The 26754-nt window shown below is 45.2% G+C and overlaps 1 protein-coding gene and 1 pseudogene across 1 annotated transcript; one reads left to right on the top strand and one right to left on the bottom strand.

The window, feature by feature from the left end:
* Positions 1-1756: 1756 nt before the first annotated feature.
* On the bottom strand, positions 1757-11222 carry LOC146355145 (heat shock 70 kDa protein-like; annotated as a pseudogene).
* LOC146355144 (uncharacterized) lies at positions 10479-26754 on the top strand. The gene is made up of 3 exons (XM_084840732.1): positions 10479-10829; positions 15511-21846; positions 22715-26754. Exon 2 carries the CDS (start codon positions 15522-15524, stop codon positions 17001-17003), a length of 1482 nt encoding a protein of 493 aa, XP_084696858.1. The 5' UTR covers positions 10479-10829; positions 15511-15521; the 3' UTR covers positions 17004-21846; positions 22715-26754.

Genomic DNA, 26754 nt, shown 5'->3' with positions numbered 1-26754 from the left:
CTGAGTCTGGTGCGGCATAGCATGTGTGAGCCACCCCACATGGCTGCTGGAATGTGGGCTGCTTCTGTACTACACCCAAGATAAAAGTAAGAGACCAGGGTAAGCCTAATGTTTTGTACTGCAATTTTCTTCAAAAGAATTGAATTGATACCCCCTCTACATCAATAATTTTCAACAAATGTGGCTTATCAGTACAGAACTTTGTCAGATTTCAGTTACTCATATTAACTCACAGTTTGCTAGATGCGGGACTACAGCAGTGAACAGCATTTATGATTACCCCATATGCTGATCATCAAGACCAGCGCAGCTCAATGTACAGCAGCTGTTAAGAAAAAAACTACTTCCGTGGGCTACAGCTCTAGACAGTTGGGAGTAACTCAAACAGAACTCAGTGGGACTTGGACCCATGTAAATATGCACGTATTTTCAACTCCATCCTATGTAAAAGCCAGAGTATCTCTGACTACTGTAAGCAGTTTTACATTCACCTGTAAATCTTTACAAGAGCCATCACCACCACTTTGAAAGTATTACTTCACTGTAAGTCAGGATTTTCCCAAAATAGTTATCCTAGCATTAATATTATCCCGTCTATTATTATTTTGTTCTTGCTGCTCCAACCCAATTTGTTCTATAAGACAGGATACCAAAACCAGTCTGCTTGCATCTGCCACAACCACTTTTATGCTGTTGTCAGCTGCTTGAGCTAGTTTAACTACACTGCAAAAAATAATTAGGAAGAAGGGTCCCCAATTACTTTTTGTAACATTATTTGTAATGAGGCTCTTCCCCTTGTTTCTAAGATGAGTTAACTTTTGACTTCAAAGCAAGCAGAAATTAGTCCTGTTAGTGGGCTGTTTTATAGCACTGGATCAGATGGTGATTGTGCCAAACCTTGAACCCATTGGAGTGTTTAGTTTTACAGATAATTAAACTAATACAAGACTTAATTTATTAAGTTAAACTAAGTTAACTGGTAAAAACAGGGCTGCCACTTTTTCTGACAAGATTTATATTCCTTTAACAGCTGCATAACAAATAGTTCACTTGCAAATTCTACCCAGCACAGAAATGCAGTGATAGAAAGCTTTGCCTATTGAATTTCTACCTGGTGGTATTAGATGAAAACTTCAACACAATTCCAACCACCTCTTCCTTTTTTTTAAGATAGCTTGTTGTTAGTAATTGGTACATCTTGATCACTAACTAAGAACAACAAGAAAACATTCTGCCTGTAACAATCATTTCAGTAGTGTAAAGTAAAAATGCGTGAACCTGTTTTTCTACTAGAGTTTGTCATGTCAAGTTAAACCCACATTTGACACCACTTCCATCCCATGAAAAGCTTACTTTTAGAGAAAGAAATGAGAGAATGGTTTTGTGCTTCATCACTTTTTTAACCAAAATTACACAACCAGACCAAAAAGTTGGGGAAATTTTTTTTTCTATATTTAACAATTTCCATGTTCCCTTGAAAGGTTTTTTTTCCTCTCAGTTGTAATGCTTAGGTGGGTACTTAAAAGTGAACATGAAGAAACAGAAATCCACAAGCTAGCATTGGTATCTGAATACTAAGACAAACATTATCTGCAACAAACTTGAAGCTGGCTGTGCGTCCACTGTTAAAGTTGAGAGCAAGTTAATGCTTCCACCCATACACCCTGACAGGAAAATCCCTCCAGCAATGGCACTGACTGAATCAAGAAAACAAGAGCAAGTAGCAACTGCTCCTATTAGCTCAGTTCGTGACAGTTTAGTTCAGTTCTTCAATGCTGGGTCCACAACTTGGAGCACCAGCACCTGCAGCTCCAGCACCCTGATATAATTCAGCAATGATGGGGTTGCAAAGCTCCAGCTCCTCCTGCATGTGCTCAAACTCTTCCTTCTCAGCCATTTGGTTGTGATCAAGCCAGCTGATCACGTCCTGGCACTTCTTAAGCACATTCTGCTTGACCTACTCACCAGTCTTGCTTTTCGCTTCCAGCTTCCACAATCTGTTTGATGTTGTATGCAAAGAATTCCAGGGCATTCTTGGAGACCACCTGTTCCCAGCTGGATTCATCCTCTGCCTTGTAACGCTCCACTTCCTGCACCATATGGTCAAAGTCATCCTTGCTGAGGCAGCCCTTATCATTAGTAACTGTGACCTTGTTCTCTTTGCCTGTGCTTTTGTCCACTGCTGTGACACTGAGGATGCCATTTGGATCAGTGTAAAATGTGAGTTCAATCTGGGGCACACCATGGGGTGCTGGTGGAATACCTGTCAGGACAAACTTACCCAACAGGTTATGGTCCTTGGTCATGGCCAGCTTACCCTCGTACGCCTGCAGTAGCACACTGCTCTGATTGTCTGAATAGGTGGTGAAAGTCTGTGTCTCCTTGGTGGGAATAATTTTGTTGCATTTGATCATGACAGCCATCACACCACCTGCTGTCTCAATATCTAGAGTCAGTGGCACTATATCGAGCAGTAGCAGGTCCTACAGATTCTCTGACTTGTCATCCACCAGTATAGCAGCCTGCACAGCAGCACCATTGGCCACCACTTCATCAGGATTTATGTGTTCATTAAGCTCTTTTTAAAAAGTCATGTAGCAGCCTCTGGATCTTGGGGATACAAGTGGAGCTACCAACCAGCACAATTTCATTGATTTGCCCTTTATCTAGCTTGGCATCATGCAGGGCCTTCTCCACAGGCTCAAGTGTGCCACGGAAGAGGTCAGCCTTGAGCTCCTCAAAGCAGCTCGAGTGATGGACATATAGAAGTCAATCTCAATAGAGGGCAGGGTAGAGGAGCTCAGGGTGCATTTGGCCCGCTCGCAGGCGGTGCAGAGCTGCCAGACTGCCCACTTGTTGCCAGCGACATCATGTTTATGTTTGTACTTGAATTCCTCCACCAAGTGGCTCACCATGTGGTTGTCAGAGTCCTCACCACAAGGTGAGTGTTGCTAGCTGTAGATTTCAGCTCAAACTTGCCATCTTCAGCGGTCAAGATGGGTATATTAAAGGTCCCAACATCCAGGTCAAAGATCAGCACATTCTTCTCGGCTCCGCTGCCTTTTTTTATTCAAGCCATAGGCGATGGCAGTAGCCATGGGTTCATTCATGATGTGCCGTATGTTGAGGCCTGTGATGGTGCCCTTCATCCATGGTGGCTTGGCGCTGAGAGTTATTGAAGTATGCAGGCACAGTAATGGCAGTGCTCTGGACTTTGCAGCCCAAGTAAGCCTCAGCAGTTTCCTTCGTCTTGGTCAACACCATGGAGGAGATCTCTTCAGGGAAGAAGGTCTTGATCTCACCCTTGTGCTCTACCTGTGACCACATGGAAAGGCCATTGCTTCATATCAGACTACACTGTGGAGTCATCAGATTTGTGACCCATGAGACGTTCGGCGTCGAAGACGGTGTTGTCGGAATTCATGGCCACCCGGTTCTTGGCTGCATCCCCGATGAGGCGCTTGTGTCGTTGAAGGCCACATAGTTGGGCGTGGTGTGGTTGTCATGGTCGTTGGCAATGATCTCTGTCTTCCCATGCTGGAAAACTCAGCAAGTGGTTCCCAAATCAATGCCAATAGCAGGCGCTTTCCCCGACACGGGTACAGCATCGCGGTACAACGTCCCTCACGCCTGTGTGTTCGCGTATTTATCACTCGAACACTAAGCGTCTCTGCTTGAACCTGAGGCGCGCTCTGCCGAGACGTCTCCTTTTAGGTTCGCGGCTCGCCCGCTTCTGGAACTGACCAATCACGTCACTCTCTGTGGCCCTCTGCCCAATCGCTTCGGTAAGTGTTCGCCTCTTCGCCTGGCGCAGCCAGAAGCTTCTAGAGGAGGCGGGCTCGGACTAGGATTGATGCCATTGGAAACCAATGGGGATTCGGAACGGGTTCACGAGACCCCTTCTGGGCAGACGTTATGCAAAATAGGTCAGCATGATCGACAAGCTTAGCTGAACGTTGGGGCTGGAGCGCGCGTGTCTTAGGGCGAAAGTGATAGGGGAAGAAGTCACTGACTGAGGGAGAAATAGTACCTGAAAAAAGCAGTGTTGAGGTGGCGGGCGGAGATGCTGTAAGCTGGGCTTTGTTTGAAGCCAGCTTTAACTCCAAAATCGTGTTTCAGTGCCACACTTTAGCACTGAAACACGATGTTAAAGTAGTGAAGTAGTGGTAAAGACTGCCTCTGAGGATGTGAAGCGTGTATTTGCCCTCATGGTCCGCTAATCGTTATTTCCAGAGGGGAAAACGCGTCAGTCTGTTCCAGCAAAAGCAAAAAAGAGGCAGAGGGCTTCGGCTCTTGGGGGGTGTAGACATGTAATAAATAAATAAAATAAATTCTGGCGCCTTGAAGACTTATTATGGCATACGTTTTCGGGGAGACTCCAGTGCACTTGTTAGGATTTTACTTCGTTGAGCATATAGTTCCAGTCTTTAGCTGCTTAACGATTTTGTTCAGTCGTTCAGTCGTGTCCGACTCTTCGTGACCCCACGGACCATAGCACGCCAGGCCTTCCTGTCCTGCGCTCTCTCCCGGAGCGTGCTCAAGTCCATATTCATTGCATCGGTGATGCTATCGAGCCATCTCATCCTCTGCCGTCCCCTTCTCCTTTTGCCTTCAGTCTTTCCCAGCATCAGGGTCTTTTCCAGTGACTTTTCTCTTCGCATTAGGTGGCCAAAATAGTTGAGCTTCAGCTTCAGTCTCTGTCCTTCCAATGAGCACTCAGGGTTGATTTCCTTTAGGATGGACTGATTTGACCTTGCAGTCCAGGGGACTCGTAAGAGTCTTCTCCAGCACCACAGTTTGAAGGCATCAATTCTTCGGCGCTCAGCCTTCCTTATAGTCCAGCTCTCACAGCCATACGTTGCTACTGGGAAAACCATAGCTTTGATTAGACGGACCTTTGTCGGCAAGGTGATGTCTCTGCTTCTTACTATGCTGTCTAGGTTTGCCACAGCTTTCCTCCCAAGGAGCAAGTGTCTTTTAATTTCATGGCTACAGTCACCGTCTGCGGTGATCTTGGAGCCCAAGAAAGTAAAATCTGTCACTGCTTCCATTTCTTCCCCTTCTATATGCCAGGAAGTGATGGGGCCAGATGCCATGATCTTCGTTTTTTTAATGTTGAGTTTCAAACCAGCTTTTGCACTCTCCTCTTTCACCCTCAACAAGAGGCTCTTGAGATCCTCTTCGCTTTCTGCCATTAGGGTGGTATCGTCTGCGTATTGGAGGTTGTTGATAATTCTCCCGGCAATCTTAATTCCGACCTGTGATTCATCCAACCCGGCGTTTCTCATGATGTACTCTGCATATAAGTTAAATAAGCAGGGTGACAATATGCAGCCTTGTCGTACTCCTTTCCCAATTTTGAACCACTCGGTTGTTCCATGTCTGGTTCTTACTGTTGCTTCTTGACCCTCGTACAGGTTTCTCAGGAGACAGGTAAGGTGGTCTGGTACTCCCATCACTTTAAGAATTTGCCACAGTTTGTTGTGATCCACACAATCAAAGGCTTTAGCGTAGTCAATGAAGCAGAAATAGACATTTTTCTGGAATTCTCTTGCTTTCTCCATGATCCAGCGAAAGTTGGCGATTTGATCTCTAGTTCCTCTGCCTCTTCGAAACCCCTCTTGTACTTCCGGTAGTTCTCGGTTCGCATATTGCTGAAGCCTAGCTTGTAGGATTTTGAGCATCACCTTGCTGGCATGTGAAATGAGCGCAATTGTGCGGTAGTTTGAACACTCTTTGGTGTTGCCCTTCTTTGGAATTGGAATGTAAACTGACCTTTTCCAGTCTTGCGGCCATTGTTGAGTGTTCCAAATTTGTTGGCATATTGAATGCAGCACTTTAACAACATAATCTTTTAGGATTTTAAATAGCTCAGCTGGAATACTGTCATCTCCGCTAGCTTTGTTGTTAGTAATGCTTCCTAAGGCCCACTTGACTTCACTCTCTAGGATGTCCGGCTCAAGTTCAGTGACCGCACTATCATGGCTATCAGGGACATTAAGATCTTTCCTGTATAGTTCTTCTGTGTATTCTTGCCACCTCTTCTTAATCTCATTTGCTTCTGTTAGGTCCCTGCCTTCTTTGTCCTTTATCATGCCCGTCTTTGCACAAAACGTTCCCTTGAGATCTCCGATTTTCTTGAAGAGATCTCTAGTCTTTCCCATTCTGTTGTTTTCCTCGATTTCTTTGCATTGTTCATTTAAGAAGGTCTTCTTGTCTCTCCTTGCTGTTCTCTGGAACTCTGCATTCAGTTGGATATATCTTCCCCTTTCTCCCTTGCTTTTCGCTTCCCTTCTTTCCTCAGCTACTTGTAAAGCCTCATCAGACAGCCACTTGGCTTTCTTGCACTTCGTTTTCTTTGGGATGGATTTCGTTGCTGCCTCCTGAACAATGTTACGGACCTCCGTCCATAGTTCCTCAGGCACTCTGTCTATCAGGTCTAATCCCTGAAATCTATTCCTCACCTCCACTGTATATTCATAAGGGATATGATTTAGGTCATACCTGAATGGTTTAGTGGTTTTCCCTACGTTCTTCAATTTCAGCCGAAATTTTGCAATAAGAAGCTCATGATCTGAGCCACAGTCAGCTCCAGGTCTTGTTTTTACTGACTGTATAGAGCTTCTCCATCTTTGGCTGCAAAGTACATAACCAATCTGATTTCGATATTGACCATCTGGTGATGTCCATGTGTAGAGTCGTCTCTTGCGCTGTTGGAAAAGAGTGTTTGCTATGATCAGCGTGTTCTCTTGGCAAAACTCTATTAGCTTTTGTCCTGCTTCATTTTGTACACCAGGGCCATGCCTGCCTGTTATCCCGGTGATTTCTTGACTTCCTACTTTAGCATTCCAATCCCCTATGATGAAGAGGACATCTTTTTTTGGTGTTAGTTCTAGAAGGTGTTGTAGGTCTTCATAGAACCAATCAACCTTAGCTTCTTCGGCATCAGTAGTTGGGGCATAGATTTGAATTACTGTGATGTTGAATGGTTTGCCTTGGATTCGTACTGGGATCATTCTATCGTTTTTAAGATTGTACCCCAGTACTGCTTTTCCCACCCTTTTGTTGACTATGCGTGCTACTCCATTTCTTCTAAGGGATTCTTGCCCACAGTAGTAGATATGATGGTCACCTGAATTAAATTCGCCCATGCTTGTCCATTTTAGTTCGCTGATTCCCAAGATGTCGATGTTCAATCTTGCCATCTCATGTTTCACCACATCCAGCTTACCTTGATTCATTGATCTGACATTCCAGGTTCCTAAACAATATTGTTCTTTACAGCATCGGATTTTCTTTTCACCACCAGACACATCCACAGCTGAGTGTCCTTTCGGCTTTGGCCCAGCTGCTTCATTTTTTCTGGCGCTACTTGGAAATTCCCTCTGCTCTTCCCCAGTAGTATATTGGACACCTTCCGACCTGAGGGGCTCATCTTCAGGTGTCATCTCTTTTAGCCTTGTGATATGTTCCATGGGGTTTCCTGGATTTTCTTGGCAAGAGTGGGTTGCCGTTTCCTTCTCCAGTGGACCACATTTTGTCAGAACTCTCTGCCATGACCTGTCCGTCTTGGGTGGCCCTGCACGGCATAGCTTATGGCTTCAATGAGTTACGCAAGCCCCTTCACCACAACAAGGCAGTGATCCATGAAGGGGTAAAAGGGGATTAGACACATTTAAAGGGGGGGGGGTAGGGAGGTCTAGCAATGATCACTAAATGAGTACACTAGAGTTTCTAGTGCTATTATTCAGCCCTGGGATATGTGTAGTGTGAAAAAGCACATCTGAGCATGTGCAAACTGCAATTTTATTAACACTAACCAACCACATCGTTGTCCCTCAGCATAAGGGTACTATGGTTTCTAAGCCATTTAAATTATAGCACCATCATGACTACTGCTACTCTCTGGGTGGTTATTTGGGGAGTCTCTTGGGCTGCAGGGCACTGGACCTTCACCCTCAAAGTCCAGTCCTAGCTGCACCACTGCCACTGCTAGCAGGTAGCCTTTGCAGAAGGTCACTAAAAGTTAACTGAATTAGGCAAATAAGGCTGCAATCCTATACAAAGTTACCTGGGAGTAAGCCACATTGAACTCAATGGGCCTTACTTCAAAGTAGACATGTATAGGATTGCACTGTAAATGTGGGGATGTGTGATGTTTCTCTTAATGCTGTTGGGGAAAGCTACACCTGTGGAACTTCAGCCTTCAGAACTGTGAGGAAAAGAAGCCAAGTGCTGGGTGGAATATGACACTGTAAAATTAATTACATAGTTGAGTTTCATGCAGGTCTCAACAGAAATGGAGACACAGTATGGTTTACCAGCTACGGCAAAGCAGCTATTTGATTAAGTATATCTACATTTTCTTGCTTTTAAAAAAATAAAGTTTGTTCCCTTCCACAATACCTTATCATTTTAGGCCAGAGGATAGTGATTAATTTTTTTGTAACTGTCATGGTAGTTGGAATCTAGCGTGCTCACTGCAACAGCTGTCTAACTGCAAGTTGGATATAGGTACTCCACGGAAGCAATGAAGAGCAGGAATCAAATGCCACCCACACAAATGCTCTATTTAGGTGGGAGCAATGTGGAGGAGAGGCCAGCAGCTGTGGTTTGCACCTAAACCCAGTATGATCCAGTTGTGTCATGGAAATTGGAGGGGCTCTTCTGACTAATGGGGATAGTAAACCTGTCATTATAATAGCCACAAGCTTTATTCACACCATGTGCCACAGAAGTTAGATTAGTCTGAGCATGAATTCTGCCCAAAATAAGCAATGTTAGACTGGCTGCTTCCTGCTCCACACAATGTGGTGATCATCTTTCGTCCAGCTGCACTGGTGTTACACTGATGTTTCTTGCAACAAATATGACAGGGTGAATGACCTTCAGGGCTCTAGGTCTGTATATTGGCAAACCAGATATGCGCATGGTAGTTTGAGGTCCATCTTCCATTCATACTTTACTCATGTTGCTGTGGGTAGGCAGTTTCCTGCACCAAGTGTAATGGTCATGAAAATAATGGAAGCACTTTTTGACCAGGAAACACTGTCCCCTGTTGTATTATGTGACTGTGCACATTGCTCAAAAGCTGCTTGCTGCTTCTAAGTAGCAGCCTGCTTTTTCACTCTCTGCATGTGTGTGGTGTGTGACATTTTGCTTTAAGTCTGGTTTGGCACAATGTATTTTCTGTGCAATACCATAAGAGGACAGCAAGAGACATGTAAACATTAACCACATGGTGCCTGGCAGGGCTGCACTGACACTGTGCCTGAATGCGCCCATCTGTACATGTAGGCAAGCAAGACATGCAGTGTTACATGGATTGACAGGCTTCACATCAAGGACAGACCATTGTGCTAGTCCTTTTGAGCATCCATTGCTGAAAAAGTTAGGCCTGCCTCCATTTAGCACTCCTTATCAGTTACTAGAGAGAGTGGATTTCTATGGTGGCAACCTGGCTGTGGGGTTCCTTCCCCAAATTTGCTTGGCTGGCATAGTAATTACAAACTTTTAGATGTCAAATAAAGTTCATCCATACCTGTAACAACACTCTGGTATTTTATTTCTGCAGTAACTATTTCTAACTGATATATAATCAGCTGTTTTTTCATTTAGGTGTTTTATTAACATGTATTGTTAATTTTGATTTTATAAGAAAGCCACTTTAAATGGGGAACATGAGCTATACATTTCCATCCTAAACATTTCAACCCCACCCCTCTCAGAGTGAGCCTGTTGAAATGTGCATTCTTTTATTTATATATATTTTAAGTAATTACTTAGATTTTAGTGAAAATGTCTTCCAAAAAGGCTTAGAAACACTACGATAAAGTACAAAAAAGGGAAGAGAAAAATCCTGAAGCCAGTATCACACTAAAAAGCAACCAGAGGGATACATTTTGTTGTATCTCTTCTCCTTTCTTATTTCCCTGAAATAATCTTTAAAAGATGCTATACTTGTTTTATCTGTATGTAAACGCCCCACTTTGCACAATGGGGCGAACTCCTTAATGTATCTTTATGACTGCGGCCTAAATCAGAAGACCATGATCCGATAAAACATACAGTGCAGTCCTACACATGTCTACTCTGACTCCCCCCTCCTTTTTTTTTTAAACTGGGTGTAATGCTGCCTTCCCCAACATGGTGCCCTCCAGATGCGTTGTATGGCGAATGCTGGGAGATGTATGTTTGGAGGGCACCAGGTTGGAGAAAGCTGGTGTACTGTAAAACATGGGTGAGAGAAGGTAGACCTCCGGAGTGGTTGTTGGACTTCAGTTCCCAGAAGCCCCTGCCAGCATGGCCACTGGTCAGGCATGTTGGGAGTTGAAGTCTAAATCATCTGGCACTCTACCTTCTCCTCACCTCTCAGGCGAAGGATTGCGGCCTTAACCGGACATTCATCCCGTCCCCCAAAGGAAGCGCCAATGCCGCGGCTTTGCTCGGCGGGGCCGCCAGAGGGCTCTGGATTATTTTCTCCTCGTTGCGGAGGCGGCGCTCTTGGCCCGAGGAGCGTCTCCGAGGCGGCGCTTCCTGCGTCTGACTCAGCTCCCCTGTAGACGCGAGGAGGCCGGCCGCGATTGGCTGTCTGGGGTGGGATCGAAGGCTCTCTCGCTGCAAAGGCCGGCCTCGGCCGCCAGGCAGTAACCCCTGAGTCGCCGCGGCAGACCGAGCGAGCGTCCGGTTGCCTGCTGGGTTCTGCAGCCTCACTCGGCGCTGGCGCGGCTAACTGGCTGCCGGGGGAGGGGTGGCTCGGTGGGGAGATCGGAGCTGTTTGCTCGGAGTCTATCACGGCGCAGCAGCGCTCTCCTCTCGCCCCATTGCTGGTGAGTAGCCGGGATCTCGGGCACGGTGCTGCTGCCGTGGGCCTATTGTGCGGCCATCAGCGCTGCAGCGCTGGCTGGCTGGCAGCAAGGCTGCTTATCATCTGACCTCTGGGCTAATCCTTCCCCAGGGCTTTCTGCTTCACAATCTCCTGCCAGCCTTTGCTCTGGGTAAGCCTCGTCCTTGGGTGGTTTCTCATCTGGGCTCCTTCTGTGGTTTCCCTGTTGGTAAAGGTTGCTGCCAGGATTAAAATGGGTAGATCGACAAAGGAAATCTGAGGAGCAGCTTCCTACTGTTTCTGCCCCAGCTCAGAGGGATTTCCCTGCCCCCTCCAAACAATAATATTAAGCATTTATGTAGTTTGTTAGGAGCGTGTGAAATTTCTCTACCTTCATCCTTGTACAGCAACCCTGTAAGGTAGGCCCATATTATGATTCCCCCAATATGTTGCAGATGAGGACTGCGGCAGAAAGAAATAGGAGCTTGCTTAAGGACAACTTTCGACCAAGGTGAGGCGTAAGCTTAATCGGAAGCTTCTTGGCTCGTGTCTTCAGCCACCATATTATGCCTGCTCTTTGGTGACATAAAAGATTCACTGGCATAAGAAGGATCCTGCCTTTAGTTCAGGCGTGGGTCTTTATTTTTAAAAGCAAGTTCCTAGTCATGGTTGGAGAGAGGAGTTTCTCTGCGTAGAGGTCATGCGGATGGAAAGAAAACAAAAACAAGTTTGCAGGGGGAAGCAAGCAGTGGCCTTCCCTGCTTTACTCAAAAATATATTGTGAATGAGTTGGGAAAATCCAGTTGTGTAAGTACTCTCAGTGGTACAAAGGGGTGCTTAAAATGTTTTAATTGACCTTGAGTACACAGTCCAGCCCTCTGAACACATACAGAAGTAACAGAAGAGATGGGGAGCAAGTTGTAGGATTATGTGCTCCCTCTCTGGAGCAAAATCTCTTCCTGCCTTAAGTATTATGTCAGTAGTGATGTTAACCACATCTAAGGCTAATCAAGGTTCCCACTTAACAAGGATTAGAAACCAGCTTTAAATTGTAGCTTGCAGTCCTTGTTAGTTGGGAATGCCGTAGCCACAAGTAACATCAATCTTGGTGAAATGGAAGGCTAAGCAGGCCAGTATCCTCCAGATGTTGTGGACAACAACTCCCATAATCTAACCATTAACCATGATGGCTGGGGCTGGTGGGAGTTGTTGTCCAAAACATCTGGAGGGCACCCAGTTGCCTACTCCTGGTGTAATGCTTGACTTCAAATTTGCTGTGGAAAGAAGAGGGGCTAAAGGAGGGCACGCATGATCCTGTGACCTGCTTCTGGTCTTTTTAACCACAGTTGTGAGAGCCTCTTCATTACTACAGCACTGGGCCCCTATGGCTTTTCCTGTTCCTAGCGTATAACTGCAGCCTGCTCTTTTTCCTTGCCAAAATATTCTGAATTCTGCTCCTCCCCCCCCCAAAAACCTCAAGCCAATCTTTCAGTACAAAAAGATATGTAGATATTATATGTATTCTGGGCCGAATACACTAAGTTTTAAGATTCATAGAACTGCCTCCCAAACATTAAAAGCAGAGTAATTATGTATATCGAAGCCATTTCTGCAATTTATCCTTGTCCTTGAATTTAGGTTCTTTGTGACTCACAACTCAGAGTTGTAACTTTGTGAAGCAAAAAAAGAATCTTGTAGGGACCTTCAAGACTGAGGGTTGGATCCATTATCTGCCTTCGACAAGAAGTACGTTCCCATGAGAGGAAGGTTCTGCTTGCAGAAGATTCCTCTGCCCAATTCTTGGGGATATCTCACCCCCCACACACACACATCACAGTTCAGCAGAGTCTCCTGACTCTATGTAGCATTTCCAGGGGGCTGGAGGGGCTGCTGTGGGAAGGAGGAAGTGGGGAAGTCCACTTCCACCATTGCAGTTGATCCAGCTTAAACTGGATCCAAACCTAACAGTGCAATCCAATATATGTTTATTCATAAGTAAGCCTCACTGTCTTCATTGGGGCTTACTCCCAGGTAAGTGTGTTTAGGATTGCAGCCCAAGAGATTTAGGGTGCAATCGTATGCAGATAGGTGGCCACCTCTGAACTTGGAGGCAACTGCCTATCCAATGCAGGGCAGGAGAAGCATGGAGGGGATCGTTCGCTCTGTACTCCTCCTGCCCTGTATTTTTGGCTAGACAGCCAATTTCAGCTATCTAGCCACGGGAGGGCAGAGTGGGGGAAGAGGCTGCCGTATGACACGTAGGATGTGTCATACAGGCATTTCTGCCTGCCCTGGAACACCCCGTTTCGGCTGCTCTGCGCTCCTCTTGCGAGCACGGGGCTTCTCTGTGCTGCTTGCAAGGCAGTGTGTAAGGCGAGGGAGGGGAGGTCGGTTTTTGGGGAGCTGACCTCGGAGCGCAGGCTCCAAGGTCGGTTCCCAGAAAACACGATATCCTATGGCTGTCTAGCTGCTGACTAGTGGCCATAGGATTGCTCCCTTAACATAAGCTTTCATGGATTAGAGTCCATTTCAAGTTGGCACACATACACACTATGGGGCAGCCCACAAATGAAATGTGAAAAGTACAGTGTGATTCAGTTCTATGTAAAGATTAAGACAAGTAAGTGACCATTCGCTGCAGCAGCAACTCACGGTGTGAGTTACCTCCCATTTTTCAAGAGACTGTTTATCCCTGGCAAAAGTAGGGGTAGATATTTGGTAGCTTACAAGTGGTGAGCAAAATTGTAAGGATTTTGGGGTGGCTTAGCCTGACCTTTAAGACAAGCTGGTCAGGTGTGGTTTTTTTCTCTCTTTTCTCAAAAAGATGTCTGCCTCTGTAAGGGAGACCAACCCCCTGGAAAGTCCCTACAATTTCACTCATCCCTTGAAGATTAATCTTTGCGGGAGCATTTTCACCCATCTTCCCAGTTCTGAAAACAAACTGGTGATAACTGTATTATCCCAGTTTTACTGTGTTAATGGAGACCGCAATTCTGTGGTCCCTGGGAGAGTATCCCAGGGATCATAAGATTGTTCCGAGTTCCCCTCCTGAGGCCATAGACACTGCTATGACCTCAAGGGGGGGACTCTGAGTTCCGATCCCACTCCCATTCACACATGCCATGGAAAGAACCATGCAGGCTGCTTCCTGAGGTTGCAATTGTCATTTCAGAGGGAAGGAAAAGGGGGGCATTCCAATGGGCAGGGAGAGCAGAGGAGAGGAGAGGCCAGGGTACGAGAAATCCTATGGCCTCTCCAGCCCGGGCCCAGCTCCTCCAGCCCGGGCCCAGCTCCTCCAGCCCGGGCCCAGCTCCTCCAGCCCGGGCCCAGCTCCTCCAGCCCGGGCCCAGCTCCTCCAGCCCGGGCCCAGCTCCTCCAGCCCGGGCCCAGCTCCTCCAGCCCGGGCCCAGCTCCTCCAGCCCGGGCCCAGCTCCTCCAGCAGGTCTAGATGGGTTCCAAAGCCTGTCTAGAGGGGGGAAATGTAAAAGGATAGAGAGGCAAAAATCGCCTCCATTGCTCTTTCCACCCACCCAGCAGCAGCCTGGCAGGGCACTGGATACACGGAAGCCTCGAGGATCAGAGGCTTCTTTCTAAGAGGAGCTCAGTCTGTAGGATTGTACTCTTAAACACATAGCTAGACAGGAAACCATTGTCTTTATTCCAGCCTAAATCAACAGAATCAAACTAAATTTCAAAATTGCTAAATTAGAACTACTCAAGAAGTTTGATTATATTCATTTTAGGCTTGATTTGAGACAATGGTATTCTGTCCCACTACAGTTGTTAATTAACATAGCAAAACTGTGTCAACAGTGTTATTGCTAATTGCTGCTGTTGTGAATGGGCAATTTGTTTATCTTAAGTTTACATAGAATTGTCACGGTCTGTACTACTTGGATTTCATAGCCAATTGCTCCTCCTCCTCTTGCTCCTCCTCTCTCTCTCTCTCTCTCTCTCTCTCTATTTATTTATTTATTGCATTTATACCCCGCCTTTCTCCCTCTTGCAAGGAACTCAAGGCGGCTTACATTATCCTCCTCCTCACCGTTGTATCCTCACAACAACAACCCTGTGAGGTAGGTTGGGCTGAGAGTCTGTGACTGGCCCAAAGTCACCCAGTGGGCTTCCATGGCCAAGTGGGGACTAGAACCCAGATCTCCCGGCTCCCAGTCCGTCACTCTCACCACTACACTACACTGGCTCTATATATATGTATACATGCCAACCGAGGATAACAAATCTGCTAATCTTCAAAGTGGCACAAGTTTCTTCATTATTTTTGTTGTAACAGACTAATATGGCTAGTCCATTGGTGAAGAATGTAACTAGCATTACATTGGTCCTGTTTTGTGAGTCCCACTTCCTTCTCTCAGTACAAAAGTAATTGCTGGTATAGCATAGTGGCTGAGCTACAAATCGAGAAGTCCCTGGCTTAAATTTCACCTCTGCCGTGAACTCCCTCAGTGGGTTTCGGCAAGCCACTATTCTCTCAGCCTTTCCCCACTTCATCTGCAATATAGGGATATTAAAACTTGCCTATCTTATAGAGTTGTTGGGATTATTGAGGTGCGCGCTCTCTCTCTCTCTCTCTCTCTCTCTCTTTATATATGAAGTGAACACTTGAAAGCACAATGCAAATGCTTATTAATAATGCTAATGACTGTGTGGATTCTTTTTCTGTGCAGTAAAGGAAAAGATGGTGAATGAAGAAGAGGAGGGTACTTCTCAGCAGGGAGACCCTAAGCCAGCAGAACCACACAAGATGCCGTCAGAAAGTTGCCAGGGGCAAACTTCCCCACACCATGAACCTAAAGGAGGTGAAATCAGCGGGACCAGCTCGGAGACGGAACCGACAAGCTCTGTCCAAGAACCGGAGAATGAATCCCTTGCTTTCAATGGAGGTACCCCAGGGAGCGAAACTGTGGGCACTTATCTGTCGCAGACGCAGTATATCTGCCCTGTTTGTGGAGAGTGCTTTAATGGAAGCTCCTGCCTTGTTGAGCATCAGAAAGTCCACAAAGAAGAGAAACCCCACACGTGCCCAGTTTGCGGAAAAGGCTTCAGCCAGGAAGTGGATTTGGTGGATCACATGCAGACCCACACGGACGAGAAACCCTTTTCCTGCCTAGAGTGTGGGAGGAACTTCCTTTTCAGCTCTGATCTGGTTGCCCATCAGAAAGTTCACACAGGGGAGAAACCCTACATCTGCCTGGAGTGTGGCAAAGGCTTTTCCCAGAGCTCCCAGCTCATGTCTCATCGGAGAGTCCACACAGGGGAAAAGCCCTATGAGTGCATCATCTGCGAGAAGAGTTTCCGGTCCAACTATGACCTGGTCAACCACCAGAGGAGCCACACCGGAGAGAAACCATACATATGCTCTGACTGCGGGAAAAGCTTCACCAGGAGCTCACATCTGATCTCCCACCAGAGAGTTCACACCGGGGAAAGGCCCTATCCCTGTGGGATCTGTGGGAAGCGGTTCCGTGACTGTTCACATCTTATTAGGCATCAGAGAGTCCACACCGGAGAGAAACCTTACGAGTGCTCCATTTGTGGCAAGAGCTTCCGGGTCAACTATGACCTTGTGACCCATCAGAGGAACCACACTGGGGAAAAGCCGTACGAATGCCCTGATTGTGGGAAGGGCTTCAAGCGGAGTTCGCACCTGATCTGTCATCAGAGGGTCCACACAGGGGAAAGGCCCTACCCCTGTGGCATCTGCGGGAAAAGCTTCAGCTACAGCTCGGACCTCATCAAGCACCAGAGGATCCACACCGGCGAGAAGCCTTATGAATGCCACATCTGTGGGAAGAGCTTCCGGATCAATGCTGACCTCGTCACTCACCAGAGGATCCACACGGGAGAGAAGCCCTACACATGTGGTGACTGTGGGAAGTGCTTCGCTCGCAGCTCGCGGCTTGTGTCCCACCAGAGAGTCCACGTTAAGGATGGGAGCCTTGGGACTGCGCTTTCAGAAACTGACACGCCGCCTGTAACGACTGCCTGGTCGCCAACGCCTGAACGCCTCTGGGGCCAAGAGGAGAAAGCAGCCTCAGCTCTTAAGCAGAGCAGTGACCCCCCGCCTCTGGCAGGCCTTGCCAATTCTAGTCAGTTTGCCCTCAGTGATGGATCTGAAGTCACCCATTTGGGTGAGATAAAAATGGAGTGCCCTTCGTGATTCTTGAAATGCAGGCTCTGAGAGGCAAATGGGTTGGATGCGAAACACCTTCTATCCGGTCACAAAGTGGTAAACAGTACCAGGGGATCCTCTTTTCACTTTAATTAGGTGCTCATGGGAAGTTTAAAAAGGAGGCTTGGGTAAGCCTTGTACGGACTAAACGATGGAGTCTTTGAGTTGCCTTTCACATTGTGCATATCTGAGCAAGTGTGCATTGCCATAAGGAATAGCGAGGCGTCCATGCCCATGGCACGGTACCACCAGCCATATCTAAATTAAAAGCCATTAAAAAAAACTGTTTAGTCCTCATTGCTTCCCCAAAGGAATCCTGGGAAATATGGATTGGTTGGGCGTGTTGAGAATTCCTGATGATAAATTCCTAGATTTGTTTTTCTTCTTTTTGGCAGTTTGGAAGTATAAAAAAATGGGGAGTGGGGGATACATCTTTAATAACAAATACAACATAAAACAAAAGGGGGGCACTGCTCTATATGGATTGGCTGAGAATGACAAAATGAGCAAGAAAAACGGTAACTCAGAATAGGTGCTTATCGTAATGGATTCTCTTCAAGATAATCATTTTCCATTATGTTTTTCTCCCCTTTGTTGCTCACAATATAAAATAACCAGCCCTTTTTTTCTCTTCCTGATGGGGAAGCCATGGCTCTTAAAACAGTTTACTTTAGACATGGCCACAGATTCTCTCCCTGTAAGCACAGTTATTTGCTGTTTGTCATCTTCTAGCAGTTTATCCTGAGTTTGTGTGACTTTAAAAAAAAATGCGATCAATATGATAAAATATTTTAGTTGGATAGTGTGGAGCTTTAAGTCATTAATAAAAATTATTTAATTTAATTTATAAGGCATACTCTTTCCCGGTAGGGTTGACTGCCTACATGGAGAGGGACCCCCATAGGATATAACAGAGCATTGTTTTCTCCCTGTGCTTTCTCAGCACGAGCATAGGGGCACATGCAGAGGCACCATGCCAGGCAGTTATGGAGAAGGGAAGGCCTGTGCGTGCCTTGTGTTTCCCCGTCCAGCCTGATCCCTACTGCGGGGATGGGCAGAAGGTAGATCTCCAGGTGTTTGGGACTTCAACTCCCAGAAGCCCCTGCCAACATGGCCCATGGGTCAGGAATGCTGGCAGTTGAAGTCCAAAACTTCTGAAGATCTACTTTCTGGCCTCTGCCATGTCAAGGAACGGAAGCACAAGAGTTCATGTTCTTTGACGATAGGGAGGGGAGGGCTGGATGGAGATGCAGTGGGGGGCATATAGGCCTCCTGTTCTCTGATGGCTCGACACTGGCTGTGCAGATGTGCATGTGTGCACACTGAACAGGGAGAGGGAGAACAACAGGGCTTTGTTAGGCCCCATGGCGCTTCCTTTCTGCACCCAGGCAGAGAAGAATCATGCCCATTTGTTTCTATTTCAAGGTGCATTTAAAAAATATTAATTTCCAAGGAATTTCAATCCAAATATACATTAAAAAAAAAACCTAGTATGGCACAGAAAATGTAATATGGTTGTTTCAATATGATAAAAACCTTTACTCTCTTCCCTCATAATCCTCCACTGATCCTTTCCCCTTGCTGATCTGTATTGTTCCTGTAAACTTTATCTCTTGCCCTGATGTCTCAAATGTTTGCTAACTGTTCCACCTTTTGGGGGCAGGGGGAGGTGGGGAACCAGTGGAAGACTTCCAGTTTAGGCAGCAATTTCATTGAACACAGTGGGGCTTGCTTCTGAGTTATCACGTATAGGATTGCACTGTTAGTTTGGAAGCAGCTAGCAGGTTGATCATGACATATCTGTTGGCCAATGTTTTTGTTTAAGCCAGGGGTGGGCAATTTGTGGCCCTCCAGATGTTTTGGCCTACAACTCCTATGAAGCTCTGGCCAGCATAGCCAGTTATGACACATCATGGGAGTTGCAGATGACAACATCTAGAGGGTCACAAGTTGCCCATCCTTAAGCCTTGTATTTAAGTATTTGTCTGTTAGCTTCAGACAACAAGGAATTGCATGGAGATGAGTAAGCAGACTGGTGGGGAACGGACGGTGTGCTCCATCCCTCTGCATCCTTGCATAGAAACCCAGTGGACTGCTAATGCTCCCTGTCCCTCCTCTGCCAGCTCGTGGTAGGCCAGTCACGTTTTCTTTTTGCAGGCTAGTAACTTTTGTGGTCTTATTTATAAGGTTGTCACAGGTCATCACAAATGTATAGTTACAAATCAAGCAAAAAGGGGTTACCATTGCCAGGGGGGAGGGAGACAAAAATGCTCAAACAAAAGCAGAAGTGTGGGAGTGACCTGAGCAAAACTGGTCATAAGCAAAGATGTCTTCATGACCATTCATATTTGATGGTCTCCACTGCAGTGCATTGCGATCGTCTGCACAACAAGCTTATTCCTATCATTTTCAGGTGCAGCTGCAAATAGTGCTATGCTACCAATAACATGCTTATCCACATCATCTAGCAGATAGCAAATCATTTGAAGGAACGTTAGCCACAATAGGTTACTATGAAACCATGACAGAAAGCAATCTCCAGGAGCACAATGCTATGGGTAGTGGAATGGGGTGATATTCTCAATAGTATTTTGGACAGTTTGAAAAATCACCTGTCTCTTGCTGGACCACACTTCTGACACATACTGTTAAAAAGCAGTCGTAGGTTTAGATGAAAATGGCCTGGTTTGCACATCATTATTTTTTTTAAAAATGTAGGTTATTGAGAATGAGCCAGTGTGCTGGGGCGACAGCAATCCATGGGTTATGAATCTGGCTTGTCAGGGGAGAAACAAACCAGAGTTCTTGGTTTGCACATAATGGTAAACAAACCACAGGTGGAAGATGTGCTAGCACGTTGCCTCATTGTCTGGTAGCTACAGGCAAACTCTTAAAAATGGTGGCTTATGACGTGCAAACCAGTCTGTATATCCTGCTGTATCTACTATAATGTGAATAGCCAGGAAAAAGAACTAGAAACCACATTGAACCCTTTTTCCCCCCAAGACTGGAACCAAGCTTAGAACACAATTTGAAAACCTCTATTTCAGCCCATACAGGAACAGAACAATTTTTAAAATAAATACAAGTTACCATTCAGAATAAGAATTTGACAAAAATGATGTGGTACATTTACCAGAACGAATTGGGAATGCTCAGTCTGGGGTGACTTTTTCACTGTAGGCGCCTGTATTTTGCCTTTCTTAGAGAGTGGAAAGTGGGCAGGAGGCTGTTTTCAGGCCTTTATCCCCTGAAAACATGCCCACTTTAAGCCACAGACTGAAGATAAATAGCCTGATGGAGGAAGGGGTTGCTAACAGTATTTCTGTGTACTACAAGGTGCCACCTTGATGCTCTAGTGCTCAGTCAATCTCCTTAACTACTAAAAGTTACTATTGAAACTTTTCCTTGCTTGTTGTTGTTCAGTCGTTCAGTCGTGTCCGACTCTTTGTGACCCCATGAACCATAGCACGCCAGGCCTTCCTGTCCTGCGCTCTCTCCCGGAGCGTGCTCAAGTTCATATTCATTGCATCAGTGATGCTATCTAGCCATCTCATCCTCTGCCATCCCCTTCTCCTTTTGCCTTCAGTCTTTCCCAGCATCAGGGTCTTTTCCAGAGAGTTTTCTCTTCGCATTAGGTGGCCAAAATATTTGAGCTTCAGCTTCAGTATCTGTCCTTCCAATGAGCACTCAGGGTTGATTTCCTTTAGGATTGACTGATTTGACCTCCTTGCAGTCCAGGGGACTCGTAAGAGTCTTCTCCAGCACCACAGTTCGAAAGCATCAATTCTTCAGCGCTCAGCCTTTCTTATGGTCCAGCTCTCACAGCCATACATTACTACTGGGAAAACCATAGCTTTTATTAGACGGACCTTTGTCGGCAAGGTGATGTCTCTGCTTCTTACTATGCTGTCTAGGTTTGCCATAGCTTTCCTCCCAAGGAGCAAGCGTCTTTTAATTTCATGGCTACAGTCACCGTCTGTGGTGATCTTGGAGCCCAAGAAAGTAAAATCTGTCACTGCTTCCATTTCTTCCCCTTCTATATGCCAGGAAGTGATGGGGCCAGATGCCATGATCTTAGTTTTTTTAATGTTGAGTTTCAAACCAGCTTTTGCACTCTCCTCTTTCACCCTCAACAAGAGGCTCTTTAGATCCTCTTCGCTTTCTGCCATTAGGGTGGTATCGTCTGCATATCGGAGGTTGTTGATAATTCTCCCAGCAATCTTAATTCCGACCTGTGATTCATCCAACCCGGCATTTCTCATGATGTACTCTGCATATAAGTTAAATAAGCAGGGTGACAATATGCAGCCTTGTCGTACTCCTTTCCCAATTTTGAACCACTCGGTTGTTCCATGTCTGGTTCTTACTGTTGCTTCTTGACCCTCGTACAGGTTTCTCAGGAGACAGGTAAGGTGGTCTGGTACTCCCATCACTTTAAGAATTTGCCACAGTTTGTTGTGATCCACACAATCCAAGGCTTTAGCATAGTCAATGAAGGAGAAATAGATGTTTTTCTGGAATGCTCTTGCTTTCTCCATGATCCAGCGAATGTTGGCGATTTGATCTTTAGTTCCTCTGCCTCTTCGAAACCCAGCTTGTACTTCTGGTAGTTCTCGGTTCGCATACTGCTGAAGCCTAGCTTGTAGGATTTTGAGCATCACCTTGCTGGCCTGTGAAATGAGTGCAATTGTGCGGTAGTTTGAACGCTCTTTGGCATTGCCCTTCTTTGGAATTGGAATGTAAACTGACCTTTTCCAGTCTTGCGGCCATTGTTGAGTGTTCCAAATTTGTTGGCATATTGAATGCAGCACTTTAACAGCATCATCTTGTAGGATTTTAAATAGCTCGGCTGGAATACTGTCATCTCCGCTAGCTTTGTTGTTAGTAATGCTTCCTAAGGCCCACTTGTCTTCACTCTCTAGGATGTCCGGCTCAAGTTCAGTGACCGCACTCTCATGGCTATCAGGGACATTCAGATCTTTCCTGTATAGTTCTTCTGTGTCTTCTTTCCACCTCTTCTTAATCTCATCTGCATCTGTTAGGTCCCTGCCTTCTTTGTCCTTTATCATGCCCGTCTTTGCACAAAACGTTCCCTTGAGATCTCCGATTTTCTTGAAAAGATCTCTAGTCTTTCCCATTCTGTTGTTTTCCTCGATTTCTTTGCATTGTTCATTTAAGAAGGCCCTCTTGTCTCTTCTTGCTATTCTCTGGAACTCTGCATTCAGTTGGATATATCTTCCCCTTTCTCCCTTGCTTTTCACTTCCCTTCTTTCCTCAGCTACTTGTAAAGCCTCCTCAGACAGCCACTTGGCTTTCTTGCATTTCTTTTTCTTTGGGATGGATTTCATTGCTGCCTCCTGAACAATGTTACGGACCTCTGTCCATAGTTCCTCAGGCACTCTGTCTATCAGGTCTAATCCCTTAAATCTATTCCTCACCTCCACTGTATATTCATAAGGGATATGATTTAGGTCATACCTGAATGGTTTAGTGGTTTTCCCTACGTTCTTCAATTTAAGCCGAAATTTTGCAACAAGAAGCTCATGATCTGAGCCACAGTCAGCTCCAGGTCTTGTTTTTACTGACTGTATAGAGCTTCTCCATCTTTGGCTGCAAAGGACATAATCCATCTGATTTCGATATTGACCATCTGGTGATGTCCATGTGTAGAGTCGTCTCTTGTGCTGTTGGAAAAGAGTGTTTGCTATGATCAGCGTGTTCTCTTGGCAAAACTCTATTAGCTTTTGTCCTGCTTCATTTTGTACACAAAGGCCATGCCTGCCTGTTATCCTGGTGATTTCTTGACTTCCTACTTTAGCATTCCAATCCCCTATGATGAAGAGGACATCTTTTTTTGGTGTTAGTTCTAGAAGGTGTTGTAGGTCTTCATAGAACCGATCAACCTCAGCTTCTTCGGCATCAGTGGTTGGGGCATAGACTTGAATTACTGCGATGTTGAATGGTTTGCCTTGGATTCGTACTGAGATCATTCTATCATTTTTAAGATTGTACCCCAGTACTGCTTTTCCCACCCTTTTGCTGACTATGGGTGCTACTCCATTTCTTCTAAGGGATTCTTGCCCACAATAGTAGATATGATGGTCACCTGAATTAAATTCGCCCATGCCTGTCCATTTTAGTTCGCTGATTCCCAAGATGTCGATGTTCAATCTTGCCATCTCATGTTTGACCACCTCCAGCTTACCTTGATTCATTGATCTGACATTCCAGGTTCCTAAACAATATTGTTCTTTACAGCATCGGATTTTCTTTTCACCACCAGACACATCCACAGCTGAGTGTCCTTTCGGCTTTGGCCCAGCCGCTTCACTCTTTCTGGCGCTACTTGGAAATACCCTCTGCTCTTCCCCAGTAGTATATTGGACACCTTCCGACCTGAGGGGCTCATCTTCCAGTGTCATCTCTTTTAGCCTTGTGATACGTTCCATGGGGTTTTCTTGGCAAGAATACTGGAGTGGGTTGCCGTTTCCTTCTCCAGTGGACCACATTTTGTCAGAACTCTCTGCCATGACCTGTCCGTCTTGGGTGGCCCTGCACGACATAGCTTATGGCTTCACTGAGTTACGCAAGCCCCTTCGCCACAACAAGGCAGTGATCCATGAAGGGGTTTCCTTGCTAACCTGTGCTTAAACTTTTAAGTGCAGGTTAAGCCTTAAAGATACGTGCGCAACATTCATTATGAGAAAGTTCCTTCACAGGCTTTCTCTGCAGCCTATAAGGTCCTAGGCAGTTCAGAAGGCAATAATTTCCCAATGTCCAAGTGCTGAGGAAGGTAATATGAAGAGTAACATGGGGTAGTTGGTGTGTGAGTAAGAGACTGGATGCATTTTTTTTTTATTGTACATTGTCCCATCATGTTACATTTCTTCAACCTCAAGTAAGAATGCAATATTGATGTATCAGTTCCGCTGAGTTGATTTCTTATTTCCCTTTTCATTATGTTCCTGTTCCCTGTGGATCTTGTAGGTTTTTCTAGGTAGAATATATGTTTAACCATCTAGTATTAAGGCTAGGGTACAGTACTATAGTGATATTAATCACTCCATTGCTTATACAAATCAGCATTTATAATGTGAATATTTAAATTTTCCCATGTGAACCGGAACTGAACTGGTTCAGGTGTGCAAAACCGGGTAGCCATTGGCCTCAACCAGTTCAGTTTCAGTCACAGTTGTACCTGAACTGAAACTGAATCAGAAAATGTTATACTTTAACTTCTTACAAGTAATCTGCCATTTTCTTAAACTATTACACACTGCCACCAAAGGTGGAATTGTTGGTAGCAGCCAACTGTCTTCTTGTAATCTTGCTATTGCACTATGTAATCCTGTGTCTTTCTTTAAAGATAATAGAGGTTAAGCTTAGTTGGCCAAAGTTGAATGCAAAGTGCAAAATCAGAGATGGTGAACAGGTTAAAGAAAGAATGGATAAACATCTATTAATATGCGATTCTTGCTAGGCCAGTTGTGGTTATCTTAAGTTCTCTTCCAGTTTACATGGACACACACTATTGATTTGGCTATAAAGGTGGGCCCATTGCTAGTCATGACTGAGTTGCCTGTGAACTTCACCAAAAGTAAGACCTTTCCTCCTGTATAGAAGGATCCAAATAGTGATAGTTTGATCAGAATTGTACTTTCTCTTTATCTTGGCCAGCTGAATTGAAAGAAGGTAGTACTGTGTGGGGGAAATTCTTAACTTCTGTCTGGATTAGATTTACCTTAAGCTTTCTCTCTTTTTAATTTGTTTATTGGTCAGTTTTGTTATATCTGTTGTCTACTGTTCTTCTACCTGTATTCCTATTATTTCTTAATCTATCATCCCTGTAGACTTGGACCTTTCAATTTGAATTTATTGTATTCCAGTTCCTTATGATAGTCAATAAAGTTTGTTTAAACCGTATTTCTGGTGTCTGTCTGTTTCCTGGGAAAGAAAGCTGAACTCCATGTATTCGATTAGTTTACACTTGCATTCTCTGAGGGAACAATCCTATGCATGTTTAGTCAGAAAAAAGTCCTAGGGAATGCTGGGAGTTGTAGGACTTCTTTCTGTTTAAACATGCATAGGATTACACCCTAAGAAGCATTTCTAATTTGATATCTTTGCTACACTGCTATTTGTTTCTATGGTATAAGCCAGGGAGTTGGTTATACCCTGATTTTCAGCTCAAATCCTCAAAGTAGTGACAAAAGACTTGAATGCTTAGCACAACCCTCCCAAACCTAGTGCCTTCCAAATGTTTTGGCCTTCAACTCCCATCAGCCCCTGCCAGCATTGCCAGTGGTCAAGAATGCTGGGAGTTAAAGTTCACAACATTTGAAGGCCACCAGCTTGGAGAGCAGAATTGATTTCCTTACTCTTCCTGAGTTCAGTAGTGCAAATGCATAAGCTATTGATCAACCTTCATATTTGACCCAAAGGTTTCTATTGTTTTTAAACATTTTTTTAACAGGACAATACATGCCTACTCAGAAGTAAGCCCAGTTGAGTTCAATGGGACTTAACTCCCAGGTAAGTGGGTAGAAGTTTGCTGTCTTAATGTAATCCCTTAGAAAACCTTTGTGGTGATTTATTATTATTTATTTATGAAAAAATATTTGAAGAAAGAAAATTATTCCTACGGATACCAGGGCGGTATACAATGGGCATGACTAAAACAAATCATACCAAAATAAAATGCAATAACACAATAAGAACAATCAAAACAGATTTAGAGGCAGTTAGTGATAGAGCAGGCTGGCAGACCAAAACTTAAAATGCCTGGGAAAATAAAAAGGGTTGAACCTGGTGCCGAAAAGATTGTAGTGTTGATGCCAGTCATACCTCTATGGGGAGGGTATTCCACAATTGGGACTGGTCTAGAGCTTCATACCTTGCCACCACCATTTGCCTCTGTTCCTCAGACTCCCTTCCTGAAAATGTCCACTCAGGCATGGGTAATTGTCCTACTACAGAGGTGGAGGAAATCTTTTAAGTCTGGGGCCGAATTTGATTTTGGAGAAGCACGTAAGAGTTGCATCCCAGTGGTGGGTGGGGCTGAAGGCAAAGGGGGAAGAGTCAAAGGGTGGGGCCAAAAATACAAAAAATCTCTGCATATTTTAGCTTACAGCTGTTAACTGCCAGTAACTAAGCCTTAGGAGAGACATCTCAACATTTTAGAAGCGGGGGAAACTGCACAAAAGCTGGGAAACAAAACGACTGGTAGTTGGCAGTAAGGGGAAACCCAAAGGGGTAGATTGGCCCTTCAGCTTGAGGTTCCCCACCCCTGTCCTACTGTTTGTTACATTTCTATACCGCCCGATAGCCGAAGCTCTCTGGGCAGTTCACAATTAAAAATTCATCATAGAATACAATATAAAATATAAACGTTTAAAACTACAATATAAAAGTGCCACCCAGAATAAGGCCTAGCAGCAATGCTGAGATTTAAAATACAACAGATTAAACAACAGAGCTAAAAGACTAACATGCCTGGGAAAATAAAGCCGTCACCTGGCGCCCGAACGAGTACAACTTAGGCGCCAGGCGAACCTCTACAACTTCTGCACTGAAGACAACCAAGAATTCATTCAGTTTCTCTGCAACTGTCATAGACGGGGACATTTGTGAGCCAACGTCTTTACCAAAATTTGGGTATGCTGAGTAAAAAAAAAACGAAAAACGAAAAACAAAGGCAGCAGTGTTGGCCATAAGAAAAATCCCAGAATTCGTACAC

The sequence above is a fragment of the Heloderma suspectum genome, chromosome 2, assembly GCF_057233095.1.
Source record: "Heloderma suspectum isolate Gila_16-S chromosome 2, 16-S_ref, whole genome shotgun sequence".
Classification (NCBI taxonomy): Eukaryota; Metazoa; Chordata; class Lepidosauria; order Squamata; family Helodermatidae; genus Heloderma; species Heloderma suspectum.
The sequence above is the reverse complement of the archived record's forward strand: the minus strand, read 5'-3'. Positions and strand labels throughout refer to the sequence as shown.